At 36.5% G+C, this 14,654-nt stretch overlaps 1 protein-coding gene across 1 annotated transcript in view; it reads left to right on the top strand.

Moving 5' to 3' along the window:
• The window catches only part of COL24A1 (collagen type XXIV alpha 1 chain), a gene marked incomplete at both ends in the record, with an annotated part of 153,677 nt that overhangs the window by 61,465 nt on the left and 77,558 nt on the right, over positions 1-14,654 (top strand). Inside the window, 2 exons of the mRNA XM_082311754.1 lie at positions 1,034-1,087; positions 10,923-10,976. Coding sequence (XP_082167880.1) covers positions 1,034-1,087; positions 10,923-10,976 — 108 coding nt within the window. The remainder of the gene's footprint in view (positions 1-1,033; positions 1,088-10,922; positions 10,977-14,654) is intronic.

Here is a 14,654-nt window from a genome sequence, read left to right as displayed (position 1 = left end):
TACTTAAAGCTGTTAAAGAATTAATCACTCCAGTCTCAATTTTCTTATGTGCAGTCAAGCCACTATCTGATAAACCTGCTTGGACCTCATGAGTGTCATATGCCCTTAGACTCAATAAAAAATACTTCCTTTGTCCCAGAGAATTTATAATATAAACACTAATCCTGCAAAAAACTTACACAAATTTGCTTAAGCTTAGATGGGAAAACTTGGATTTTTTGCATTTACAGATATAAGCATTTTCATTTAAAGATAAGCATGTGAATTAGCACAATCCTAAATGGTTGTGGATTTTAAGCACAAACTGAATGTGACCAACTTCTTGACTTACGTTAAATTAAGATATGAGACCTCAGTCCTGCATGTAATATAATGTTTAACTTTGTAGAATACACTTATAATAAAATCATTTACATTAAAAATTAAAAAAAAATTTCTAGGTCAGGCTTTAATTTTGGTCAAGGAACACCTAGTTATGGTAGCAGCAGCAAACTTTTAAAAATGTGGAAGAACAGATATAATTTATAGAAATATTTTGGTCATTTTTTAGGTGTGTCACTATTTGTATATAAAGGAGTCGATATAACATGTGGATAGGACTTAATTTTACCATTATTAATCACAAAACTGCCATTTCTTCAGCCATGATTGGATACTTAAACTATATAAGTACATAAACCAATATCCATAATAGTTACTTCCTGGACTTTTAAATAATATGTAGTTTTTATTGTGAAAACAGCTATATATTTCAAGGTTCTTTTATATGACTATATGGACTGTCCCAAAACTCCCAGTTTTATTTGTCTAAAGCTAATTTGCATTTTTTGATGTTACTTCAAAGAGATATGAAGAAGAACTAGTCTTAATTAATCCAAAGAGAGGCAGTTATAAAATTTCCTATTTAGTGGTAAAGTCATCTCAACGCTTTTTTTGGCTTTCTTTTTGATAAACGTTTTTAAAATCTTCTTAACAGTCTGTTGTTAAAAACATAAATTATCATCAAAAATCTAACCGTTTGGATTTTTTTAAGGGGAAAATTGGAGATCCTGGATCGCACGGACCAATGGGTCCTCCAGGACCTGAGGTAAGAAATTGCTTTATACAGGTAAATTGAATGTCATTTAGTTCTAAATTACAAAAATAAGAGGTAAATGGGTTTGCTTCACAGAAGATTGTTGTCTTAGTTGAATTAGGAAATGCTTTTTATTCAGTCATATCCGATGAATTCATTCTCTTCCATAAAGTACAAAAGATTCTAGCTCATAATTTTTTAATGCAAAATATTAATATACAGGCTCTTTGAATATGAAGTAGTTCCTCATTTGCCTATGTGATTAGGATTTGCTCTCTTTTGAATCCAGATGTTATGGATTACACCTTGAATGAGTTTCATGATTTCTCAGGCACACTTCCATTCATGAATTCTACAGCATGCTTACAAATGGGATTTTCGAAGCCTGGTTGCATATTTATCTCTTATAAAATAACTTCATTTGCAAGGAATGCAAAGAATAAACACCAGTTACATAGGAAGCATTGCGAAGCACTTGAATCTAGCAGTGTGGTTGCCTAAGAACTGTATAGTACTATGGAAGTCTACATGGGCACTAAGTCAGTCTCTGAATTGTTCCATTTTGGTGCTTTTTGGCATTTATACCATGGGCTACAGGAAAAAATGTTGTGGACTGTACAGGAAAGACGTACACATACACACATGTATTTGCTGGAGAAACGAATGCAAAAAATGCAGATTTTTCTTTTTAATTAGCCTCCTCCAATGGATGTTTGTTTATTTGTTTTAAATATGTCTGGAGGATATATATTAGCAATGATGGCTGCTCTGGCCTTACAAGATACAGTAAGTCTGGGAGCATATCTCCTCAAACCAAGGCTCTATATTCCTACCTTTTTTAAGAGGGAGCCCAAGGCCTCTGATCCTCAAAGAACAAATTATTGGGTTTTATTACTTTGTTGTTATAGCTCCTCTAAATCCTAAAGAACACACTTTCTTATTGGAGATGAGCCCTCATTGAGAGAAAACTCACTGGGAAATGTGTTGTAGCAACACAAGATGGTTTTTTCAGAATAAGCCAATATGTTTTAGTCAATGGGGGGAAAATATTTTCATGCCCTTCAGTTAGAATGAAAAAGGCACAAAGCCTGTGCATGCTGCCCACAGCTGCCTCCCTCTGTGGCTCAGGATTTTAGATTTTGTGAGCCTCTTCACTGTTAGCAAAAGACATCCTTGCATCATCTCTTCTCTTTGTATAGCTTCCAGGAAGGGAGACCTGTGGCAGGTTAATATCCAATTGTTGGTCTTGAAGCCTGTGTCCTGGTGACCCTGGCGCCTATTCTGGTAGTTCTTCATAGTTACTTATTCCAACCCAGGCATGCTGTGCCTTTGGGCCTGTAGGGAAATTATAGGCTAGTACCCTCAGGGCAGATAGGGATGGGAAAACTTCGTGTCTGAAAAGCTCAGTATTTCCTTTTGCTCAGGGATGCAGAATTACTTCAGCCATTACAAGGCAAATAGAGTGCTTTATGTTACATAATTAAAGCTTGAGTGTCCAGGTATTTTTCTTTGAATAATTGTCTGCAAAATGTCAGGTATATTACTATAAAGTAATGTTTCTCTTTAGTCACACAAGACAGATCCAAATAAAGTAAAAGAAGTTTTGCCTTTTTTACTTCATAAAAACATGGTCACCATATGGCAAAATAGCAGAAATAGAAGGGAGTTAGGACAGCAGTATACCAGGATCTTGAACAAATTGGAAATTCTAGAAGTTCTATAATAAAAGAAATTTAAAAAAAAAAAAAAACAGCTTAAAACTGTAGATTGTATCTTACTCTCCCTGTTACTTTGTCTTATAAAAATAAGCTCGTTGTTGTTGCCAGGAGCTATTTAGACACAACTGGATATATGAAATATGAGCAATTAGTGCAGATTTTCCTACAAGTAAAGCCTACTGTCATATATCTAATCATGTCTCTTCTTCCAAAAACAGACAGCTAGGAGGTCAGACAGGGCTGCTTTCCTTGTTCCCATTTCATTATCTGAATGGTCAGACTTCCCATGACCCCATGTAGAAAACAGACATTACATCCTATGCTACATGCTCCTCTTGATGTTTCTGGAAACAACAGAATGTGATGAATTAGTGTCTTACAAGAAGAGTACTTTGAATTTGGTATGGACATGGCAACCTATACCATATACCTTTTAGGAAAGATTTTATTAAAAAAAAAAAAAAAAAGGGCCATGTTGGGATTTAGTGGGCATTGATGTGAACGGGAGGAACAAGGCTGTGTCTGCCCAGTGGCAGAACCTGTCAGATCCTGCTTCAAACTGTGTCTCTCTCCTTTTGTCCAACACTAAGACAGTGGGGTTTATAAATGTGCCCTGTCCCCATGTTTGAGCTTGTTTTGGGTACATGTGAAATAAGAAACTGGGGATCCTTTGGTCTCTCCAATTACACGTTTGAGTATGTCTTTCATTTCCAGTATAAAGAATAAGCAGTCATATCCCTAATTTTTTTCCTGTGTAAACTGCCGTAAATCAGGCACTACAGCTGCTGAAGTCTATAGTTATCTCTGCACACCACAGTGGGAGCGGGCCTGGCAGGCTTCATTCATCCTCCCGGGTTTTTGGCTTTTTGTATGCAGGTCAGCAGTGAATTGCTTCCTAAATCTTTCCTCTGCAGCTGTGCAGCCTAGGTACACCAGATCAGAGTTGAAATAAGCCACCTACTCATAGCTAGACTCTAGTTGAGAACAGCAGTGCTGATGGGCAGGAGCGAGTCGAGAGAGGGACAGAGGTCTCGTGCTCGCTCTCTGGGTGGCTGTACGAGGGTTGGCTGCCGAGTGCATTTTTTTCAGTGAAGTCCTGCAGCGTCAAGCCAAATTCTCTTCTAGGTATGTTGCCGCAGAGCCAGGGTCTGTCGCGTGCCTGAATGCGTGCCACTCACAACTTTATGGAGCATATTCTTCATCAGTTTACACATTTTCCTGCTTTGTCATCCATCTAAAAATGAACAGCCAGAATTTCAGCTTTCTGGAGAGCTTTATTTTATTGGTATGACAACTGGAAAGTGCTGGTCTGACTCTTTTAACCCACAATGCCTGTGTTTACTGTGTACAATGAAGTATGTAATGCTTATTGTTAATGTGAATGAAATTAGACAAGGTTTTAACAGGCCTCCACTTGTATTCAGAATATTTTATAGTTAAATTTTGCTCTACGAATCACATTTAATTATCCCCCAAGAATGAGGGTGATAGTTTCCTTCAGATGTGCCTTCAGATGTGCTCTGAGTATTATAAATAGGTTTCATCTGGAGCAGAGGGAGCATTAGTCATTATCTTCAATAGAACTTTTTTCATCTGTGCAGTATTTTGATCTGAAGTCCTTAGCTTATTCTTTCAGGAAGGTACTCACATGGGATTCAGCTGGTATGTTTCATGCTCAAGGCAACAGCATTACAAAGGAAAAGGATACATTCAAATAATAGTAAACAGTCAAAAAGGCACGTATTTTGTAAGTGAATCACTGGCTGCTTTGAGTTGTTAATTTAAAAAAAAAAAAAGATTTCTTTTTAATGCGTGTTTTATCACATGATGTTTTGAAGTTGTGCAAACAATGCCATGAATGCAGTGATAACATAGCCTTCTGTTTCAATACTGCATCAAATAACTTGCATGCAAATGACTTGAGGGAAATATAGAAATAAAGACAATTTTATAGCTGAATTAATTGCATGTTCTGGCATACATCTGAAGAACTGTTCTCATTGTGAAATTGCTTATACTTTCTGCTTGCCTTTGCACAAAATCTTTAACTGGTCCTTTCATAAATTTAGTTGACATAAGTCTTTCTGATTTTTTTTTTTTTTTAAAGAAATATGTATTAATTTTGCGGAAATATTTGATTTACCATGACTTTTTAATAATGTTGAACAATGCTTTTTCATGTGACCCTCCTGTGTTCTATATTTTCTTCAGAATGATTATGATAGTTCAGTCTGTGCCTGTTAGGTCCTAGTCTGTTTTCACAGACCTTCGTAGGTACTTTGCATAGAATTTGTCATCTTGGAGATTTTCCTTTTTCAGGCAGAGCTGTGGTGAGACTTTGCTAGAAAAGAAGGGACATGCAGATAAACAAAACTTGATTTGTGTTGCTTTACCAGAGCATTATTTAACTCCTAACATTCTGAATCTGCCTAGAGTCAGCTAATATTTAAATGTTTTTTTATTTTATTTTAAACACCTGCACTGCTTTGGCTCTTGGGTTTTCATGTTGATCTTGGAAGAAACAGTAGTCTTGCAAATAAATTTGAAATTTCTGCCTTTTTTAGTCTGGCCTTAGTCTGGGCGTGGTCTGATCTGTATGGGCACACAGTTGTTAGCAGTGTAGAAGCAATGCACTGTGAAATAATCCTCCTGCAAGAGAACAGACTTCCTCTTGCACAAGGATTATTTCAGTGACTGTTAGTTACTAGTCTCTTTTCTAAGGTTTAAAGTTAGGAAAACTTGATGTTCAAAATGCACAGTGTTGTTTCTGATGACTTTCCTCTGTACTCAGGCTTTGCCTAACCCCACTGTCACTTATATCATTAGAAGCATGCCTGAAAGAAGACCTATTCCTCAGACATTAGTCATTTAACTATTATTGGAGGACTTGTAACGCAAAACTGAGCCTGAATATTTTAAAATAAATACATGATCTGGTATTTCTGTTCTTTATGAAATGCCCACATTTGGTGCTTGTTTTCACCATAAGTCAGAACAAAATTTTAAAATACACATCTCTCTGCTTAGCGTTGTTCTATGTATTGGAAAGTTCCACAAAAGTAGCTGTTGATGTTGAATGACGGGCTTGATTTTTGAGTCTCATGAAAGCAATTGATCGGGTGGCTAAGGTCTCTCTGAGCCGTGATTGCCCAACAGACCACCTCTTCATGGTGCACGTTGTGGGTTGACTACTGGAAGACTTCAGGGCAGACAGGGAGACTGTTAAACAGAGTTTAAAAAGCAGGTGTAGCTCTAACCAAACTGTGCCAAGCTCCCTCTGGAAATCCTGTCTGATCCTTGGAGTGGGTCTGAGCTGAAGTTCTTTCTTACCAAAGCTGTTAATTTTTCACATTGTAGATTTACAGAATGCTTCAAGACTTGGTCCTTAATATGTTGAATGGTGGCTGGTGCTGCTGTGCTGGTCAGTCAGGGGAATCACCAGCCACCTTCTTGGCCATCAGGCAGCCAAGCTGGTCTATGAAGGACGTGTTTTGAAGGGTTGGTGTAGGGCCTTGCTCACAGTATAATGTAGACTACACTGGATACTACTTGTAAATACCATGATTCTAATGTGCGTTGCATATAAATACATAGATGCACTAGATGACTTTAAAGGATGATGCATCACATTTGGAAAACTGATGACTCAGTCTCTCACAAGAAAATCAGTCACTAGTGTTTCAGTGAGCATGGCTGAACAGATCTCCCATGTGCAATTAGACAAAAGCACAAAGCAACATCGGCATCGTTTGACTGACGTCTTAGCAACAGTAAATTGCAAAACTTTCCTGTATTGTATGCTATAGTCCATGATTGCCCTTTTTTCTGTTCTCTGACAAATTGCAATTGTACAGTTGTAATTTGTACTGTTAGATTCCTTCCTCCACCCTTTCCAAAATCAGAATTGAAGGTTTGTAGGAAAAAATTAAAGTTATGTCTCTGCCCTTTAAAAATGCTGGCATTAAACTTTGGCTAGATTGGCACACACAGAAGAAAGCTCATTTCAAATCTTTTTTTTCTTATATTTTCCTCTTTGTACTTGGCACATTATTGACAATGTCATGCAGTTGTACAAATGGCAAAGAGCAAAGTCCTGTAGCTGTGTGAATACTGACATTTCTAAAATTGGGTAGAGAAAAAAATAGCTGTTGGTTTTTTTAAATTGAAATGTATCTCAGCATAGTGTGTCCTTTCAGAAGAATAATAAACACTTCTTATTTGAGAAAATCACAAAATCACAGCTTATTTTCTTTGTTTAGAGATACTGTAGTTTTATGCAGAAATCTTCATTTTGTAATTTGATAATAATTAGTAATAAAGCTCTAATAAGGTATCTTGTTGAAGTTCAGTAGCTGCATCCAGTCAGTATTGCTTCTGAAAATTCATTCTGTATTCTCATTCAAATGAAACACAGCATGTGATTGAATGAAATAATATTGGAGCAGGGAAACTTGGCAACTGAAGGGACTATCACAGTCTCTGGAGAGGTTTTTGCTCTGTGGTGCCCTTCCACCAGCACTCGTGTCCCAATCCCATTGAGGGCTGCTGAAGAGCTAGAGGGCATGAGGGTCAGTGACTAATAGCAATGCTGGCAAATGTCACGTGGAAACAATTTGGAGTGAGTGGAATTCTGCAAATGTAAGAGAATTCCTAGTGGAAATGGAGTGTAATTTCCAAACATTTCTGATATTCTGCTTCCATGTTAGCAGCCACACAGGAAAGCAGACAAAAGAAAAGCAACATCTCTTGCAGATCCTTCATCTCTGAGGCACTTACTTCAGTGCAAAAAGACATGCCCTGACATAGTAGCAGTCTGATGATCTCTGCATTTTTTGTTATTTAAAGGTTATATAGATAAAGGACAGCAATAAGTATATTAATTTTATGTTTAAATGTATTCAGCACAAAAAGCAACACTTTCACAGCAAGGTTAAAGCACACTTGTGTTGAGATAGCTGGTACTTCAGGTTTTTCTGACACCACCTCTGGTTTGATTAAACTGAGTGAACTCTAAAGTGCTTTTCTGGCAAAAGGCCACATCTGCAGTAAGATTTGGAAAATAATTTGTAAGATACCAGCTGCCGGGCATCTGGCTGATTGGAAGATAAGAATCTTCCTTAGTAGAAGTCATAATATTGGGTGATATTTTGTTCTGAGTAGTCTCTGATGAAAATTACATTGCAGCTGAAAACTATACATTGATCTCCTGGCCTTTCACTTACGGAAAAATAATGAATTTTTAATCTGGAGTAGCTTCTTCAGGAACTGGCTGCTGAATAAGTCTTGGGAAATTCAGATACAGGTAGAAATGTATACCGCTTCACTACTCAGAATCTGAATGGCAAACACCATTGCTGAGGTGTTTTAAGAACTCCTTTCTGGTTCGTTCATTTTCTGGAATTGTCTTAAGTGGCTATCTGTGTCCTGGATTATTACAGTTATCTTGTGGATTGTTAATGTGAGAACATCTTGGAAATAGTGTTCTAATACTGCCATTGCCTCTGCATTTTCTCTGTGGTAGTGCTCTACAAGAAAAGACTAGATCTAGCTTTACAGCAGAGACAAAAATGATGAAGTTTTTAAACTTTTAAATGCATTGCTGGTGTTGATGCTCTCAGGCCAGTAGCCCTCTTGTATCCTAAGACTTTGCCTGACATGGGACCGTTTCCAAAGGCCATGATTGTTCTAACTGTGATAGTGCTTGGCAACGCTTACATCTCATAGTTCTTACTGACTTCCTTCTAGAAGTATTTATGCAAATAAATAAATAAAGTAGACATATTCCCTTGTGAAAGTATAAGAATCTTTCTAAATAGACATTTTTCTTGACAGATTGCTTTCTGGAATGTTTATTGGCATGAGGGAAATTTGTCTCTGTGTCAGCATTTAGCACTTTGTTCACACATTAGAAAGTTAAAGATTTACAGATGTACAAAGCAACCCACCCCTTGGTAACTATTTAATGTGGGTAAATAAGCAAATTTCAAATTAAGAAAGGACAAGTTAGCAAATTCCAAAGAATTGACCTAACTCTTCAGTGTATTTCAGTAGATAAGTGTGGTCAGGATTTTTAAAAAATCCTCTTATGAACTGTATAGAAATCTAGGCTGATGTTAAGTGGATACTTGAGGTATCAGCCTGGGTGCCTTGGTCACATGTGAATAATATGCGATGTGCCACCTAGAGGCATGTTGGAGTTGTTGCACAGCTCTGCTAGTAGTTAACTGCTTTATGGCAAACAGAAATTACCACCGTGATGTTTTGTGAAATGCTGTGTGTAAGGGTTGTTCCACTTATTCTGAAAACTCAGATCAGTTCTTTTTTACTCTTTAGTGGTTTGTTTTAGTACTCATTAGCATTCAAGTGCTAAAACTGATTTTTTTTAAGAAGTCATAATTGTGTTTCATATTTTGTTTTATACATTTATTTTTTATTTAATATATAAACACACCTAAAAATATTTGCATCCCATCTAAATCTCTACTTATAAGTCTCTCTGCATCCTGTTAAGAACAGGTTATAGAAAGCCAACGGAAGAAAGCCCTATAAATAAGAACAGTGATGCCCTAAATACTTTTAAAATTTTATTATAATGTGGTAGTTGAGGGTGAAATAATATTTTATTTTAAACTGCTTGCTTTGCTATGATTTCTCTTTACCTTTCTGGTAAGTTCTTTTGTGATTAATGTCAGCTAATTATGAATAATCATTAGAAATGGTTCTTACCTGTATTTGAAGCTCAGCTGTTCTGGAAGAATAGAGTATCGTTAACTATTATCCACCTAGTGAGGCTTTTTTTTTTTTTTTTTTTTTTTTTTTTTAATACCTCTTTCCCGCTTAGAGAACCTAAAAAGTGACTCTTGAAGCTTTAATGATGACATGCATTAGCCTGCATTAGTATGGAAGGGTGCCAGAGAGAATTTCATGCTGGAAGTTCTTTATGAGATGTTCTTTAAATTGTTCTAAACGTGTATGATGCTTTCATTTCCATTACTGGAAAAGTATGCATGCAAAGAATGATATTTATAATTTTTAATCTGCAGTGATTTTCTGTTAAGGAAGAAAGAAACTTGTTTTCACTAGTGTTAGGCGATGGATGTGCACAGATGTGGTAATAAATATTTTACTCAGAGGAAGAACTTTTCAGTGGCAGTCTTTCTATTTTCAGATAGGCAAGATTTAATGACATTTAAAAGTTGATAAAAATAACAAAATCAAATACTATCTTGGCAGATGACTGAGTGAGCCCTGTGCTAACTAGAGAGTCAATTACCAATGCTTTACTTTATCCTACAAATATAAAGATTACATTTCTTCACTGGATGTTTATGAAATTTAATTTACTACTGTATTGTATAAGGGTTAGCTGCGTCATTTTTGTTTCCTTAAAATGCACTCATTCCTTCTAAAGGAATCTAGTAGTAGGACTGGATTCCTCTGACATAGAGGCATCCTCATGGTGTCCCACTCAGTGCCTACCAGCCAGATGGTTTGGGGTGATAATTTCAGTTGATTCATTTCCTTTGCATATTCATTTTTTCTTTAACAACAGCTGGACCTATACCGCACACTATTTCACAAAGGCTTATTCTGAATAATGCTACATGCTAGTGACCCTCAGTTAGTGCCAGCCAGAGCTGGATTAGCACCTGCTGATCTGGAGACAAAAGGCTTTCTACCCTTTTCTTAATCTTGCAGTGATCTTGTCCTTAATGTGTGGCCAAGGATTAAAGGGCTTCAGCTGCTCTCTAAGCTTTTTTTTTTAAAAAATACTTGAATTCATGAGTACAGGACCTGGTGCTGGCTGCTTTGTGGGGTTTTTTTGTGCATCAAGACCAATCCAATGGTTTAATTTCAAATGTTGCTTAGTGGATAAAAAGTCTTATGCAAGGAGAAATTAAACCCATACTGACATCTTCATAATTGAGTTTAATGAAAGCTGCCTAAAATCTGTCACTTATCCATGTCTTTTCAAGGAAACTTAATGGATTTTGACATTTGGGGGTTGGTAGAACAAATTTATTTCTTGTTTCTGTGATTTAGGTTTGTTAAATGAATGAACAGAATCAAAACAAGTACATTGGAAACATTCCTACTCTGTAAATCATTTGTCCATATGATTTCTTTAGGGTTTTCCAGGAGATATTGGTGTACCTGGATTAAATGGCCCTGAAGGTCCTAAGGTAAGACTATATGAAAACTTATTCGTCATAACAATAAAGAGTATAAATATCTGAGGAAAAGCTCTGAGAGATGGACACTGGCATTATGAGAAGATAATCTTACTGTCAAAATACAGGTACTTTGCCTCAGGTATTTACATGAGGAAGTTAATCTAATGTTTAAAGCTGTCCGTGCAATTATGAGGGTAATTACTGTGTTAGATGGAAGCATGTAGTGGCAAGTTAAGTGCAAGAAAATTTGGAGAAAATGCTATGTAGCTAGAAAGTAGCATATATTTCACCTATATTTAAATAAAATGCATGCCAAATGCATGCAGATCTTTATAATCTCACCTGAGTAATACAGATTTTTTTTTAACAAATTTTGAAAGAAATAGTAGCTAAAGATATGGAAAAATGGGTAAAATTTACATGCCAGAATAAATAATGGATATAATAATAATAATGGATAAAATTTATCTACCAAAAGTGACTATGCCAGATTAATTTAGCCTCTATTCTTTAGCAGACTAATATTTTAGACCAAGCTTAGGCAATAATTCACATGTATAGAGTTTTCAATGAAGCTTTGGATTCCACATATGGGAAATTTTTGTTTAAAATGGAAAAGGTAGAGACTAGTACAAAAAGTGCAGGTGGGTAAGAAATTAACCCAGAGGAAGATGATTGAATAATATCTAAAGATTGACTACTTGTTATTGAAAGGCAAGTACCAATTAAGTTCCTCGCTCACCCCCCTTGAGACTATTCTTACATCGTATTTTCACTGATAAATAGGCACAGGTATGATGGAATGAAATTTGCATATGGAACAAAGTTGAGCATCTTTAGATGATCTTACAAACTGCATTTTGTATTAATTCATCCCACTTCTGTTAGAACTAAAACAATAAATCCTACTGTAAACTTAGAGCTTCACACCTGGCAAGAAGCAAAGACACTGCCAGATCTCTCTGAAATAAAAGCACAATAAGGTGGTTAGAAATTAAGTGAAATTCTAGAACACGTGAGGCAAGCTGTCTTGTTAATGCTGCAAAAAGCATGAGAAGGCTTTATCTAAGTAGTACACACAGTTCTAGGCATTTGTATTCCAGAAGGACTCAATCAAGTGGGACTAGATGCAGAAAAGGATACTTGAATGACTGTATTCTGAGAGGCAGTTTGTTTATCCTGCCAAAATCAAGGGCCTTTTTGAGCTGTGTAAGTAAACCAGAGGGCAGAAATTGGTGAGGCAAAAGAACTGTGCAAGACCAGCAATATCATTGGTCCAAGGACAAAACATGCAAGTTGTCCATGAATAAACAGAAATGGAAGTGACAAGATTTCCTATCAACAGAGTTGTGAAATTCTGTGGCAGACTACTCAAGAAAACACAGGACAGGGAGCAGTAAATAGTTTAAAGATATAGTCTTATTTGTATGTAGAAGATTGTAACAATCCCTCCATGCCAAAGTCAATGATTCTTGAGAATATCTCAAATAATCCAGTTGCCAAAGCCATAGCCAATCTTTTCTGCATCTCATATCTTTCAAATGTGTCAAGAGTCTTGTCCCAAAATAGCTCAGACATGAATTTACTAGGAAGGCTGAGAACTCATTATCTGATATGGCCAAATGTGGAGAAGTTAAAATACATTTTCAGAGACAGGTGTGGACTTTTTCTTTAGTTCTGATATATTGCTTTGCTAACTTGTTTGTATGTATGTATGTATGATATTAGCAGCTTTACGTGAATGAATTTTATTTGACCTTTGCAGTGGCAGTTGGTCCTGTGTTTCTGAATTACCAGAGCACTTAAAAAAAACTTTTGATGCAAGATTTTTGTCTAGGGTCTAGGGGAGAGAAATAGAACAGTTCTTGAACTGCAGATCAGATTTAATCCTCCAAGCTGATACATGAATGATGTAACTAAGATCTAATCCCTGCTGCCCAGTTTCTTCACTAAGTGAGATCATATTATTCCACATTATATCCAAAGTGTTAAAATAGATGTTTTTGTTAGAATCAGGTTGATGTTTAATACATATATTACTGATCTATTGCCTTTTCAGATTCCAGCAAAAAAGTACTAAAAGGTAGCCTACAAAGTTTAAGACTCTGTATTCCTTTGAAACAGAAGTTACATAGCTGAACAAGATTCAGTGGTCTCCAGCACATTTGGTCTTAGAGACAAAAAGCTTAGACAGCCTGCTCTAATCAGGGAGAATTGATGGCTTACATTTGAGAAGTAAGATTACCAAACTGGAAAAATTCTTACACTGCTCCTAGTACCAAGGGAGAAGGGCTGCATAACACTGGAAATGTTTGGCTTTTGGGATTCCCAGCTGTCTTGTGTTGACTGCAGTTTTTAAAAATTTCCTCCAGCTTGTATTTTTAGAAAACTGTCTCGCTGTGCTGCTCTTTTCCTCATGTTTTTGTTTATGCTTCCTCAGAAGCAATACCCACTTTAAAAGCCAAGAAAGCAGGGTAAGCTTTATTTTTTAGCAGTTGGTGTGGGAGAGATTTAGCCTCTTGGTGGAAAGTTTAAGCTTAAGAGTGTGATCAGCCACGTCTAAATACCAGTAGAAGTTCTGCATTGTCAATTTTTCTTAAATTAGCGCAGTAATCAGCAAATCTGAACTCTCTAAAATAATGTTCAAAGGATTCATTACATAATATGGTCTACAACACATTACTCGACTTGGAAACAATATTTTAGAAGGTGTTTGATCTTGATCCACCACTTATTTAAAAAAAAAAAAGCATACTAACATTTAAAAAAAGAGAATAAGAATGTTTTTAAGAAGTTCTGAAATAACTTAGTTTGTTTTCTATGATATTCTTGCAAGAATTTATCCTCTGTAACCAAGAAAAGTGAGAGGAAAAGGTGGTCAGAATATGCTGACTACAACTGTAGTTTTTCCACCAACGTGTGTTGTACCATGGAAGTAGTTGAGAATTTCCTTCCTCTGCTCATTTATGGTTGTTTGGATAACACATTTAATAGAAGTGGCTATTAGGAGTTTCACCACTTCTGGAAGGGGTGGTCAACTGGGAAGTTATATATGTGAAATACAGGATACCCCCTTTTGCTGACTCCCCCATTTTTTTCTAGACACTTTGACACATGTCTAATGACTACCTTCATTTTCGGTTTGTTGCCTGAAACCTCAAAACAGAGGTGGAAATTTCATTTAGTCTTAATATTCATTTTACAGTCTGGGACTTTTTTCTGGATCCAATTAAGTGCAGTGGAAGGATGTGTACAATAGGGCTGTTGCTAACACTTCCACTGTGCAATTACTTTGTACTGAAAACCGTATCTCCTCACGTGCTTTGCTATTAGAATAAAACAACAGTTCTGTCAATGAAAAATTTTCATGACTAACTACACAAGAATATTAATTATGCAGTGCTACTAAAAGCCCTCCTGTCACTTTTGTGGTGGTACGTCAAACAGCAGTCCACCTCAGTCTTTCCCAGACTGATGGGCTCTTTGATGAAACTCAGTACCTTGAGGTGGCCTGTTCTGTTTTCTGTTCCATTTTACTTTGCGTGCTAAGTAAACTGTTACTGGACCAATGCCTGCACCTTCTGTCTAGACTTCAGCTTCATTAGTAAGCAATTATTAAGGCTTACACTTGGAACTTTCCCACTGTTGCTTTCTTCAGAGGCTAATCATATCCCTCCTAAAGGGCAG

Source organism: Platalea leucorodia (assembly GCF_965183815.1).
Source record: "Platalea leucorodia genome assembly, chromosome: 5".
NCBI classification, from domain to species: Eukaryota; Metazoa; Chordata; class Aves; order Pelecaniformes; family Threskiornithidae; genus Platalea; species Platalea leucorodia.
The sequence above is the reverse complement of the archived record's forward strand: the minus strand, read 5'-3'. Positions and strand labels throughout refer to the sequence as shown.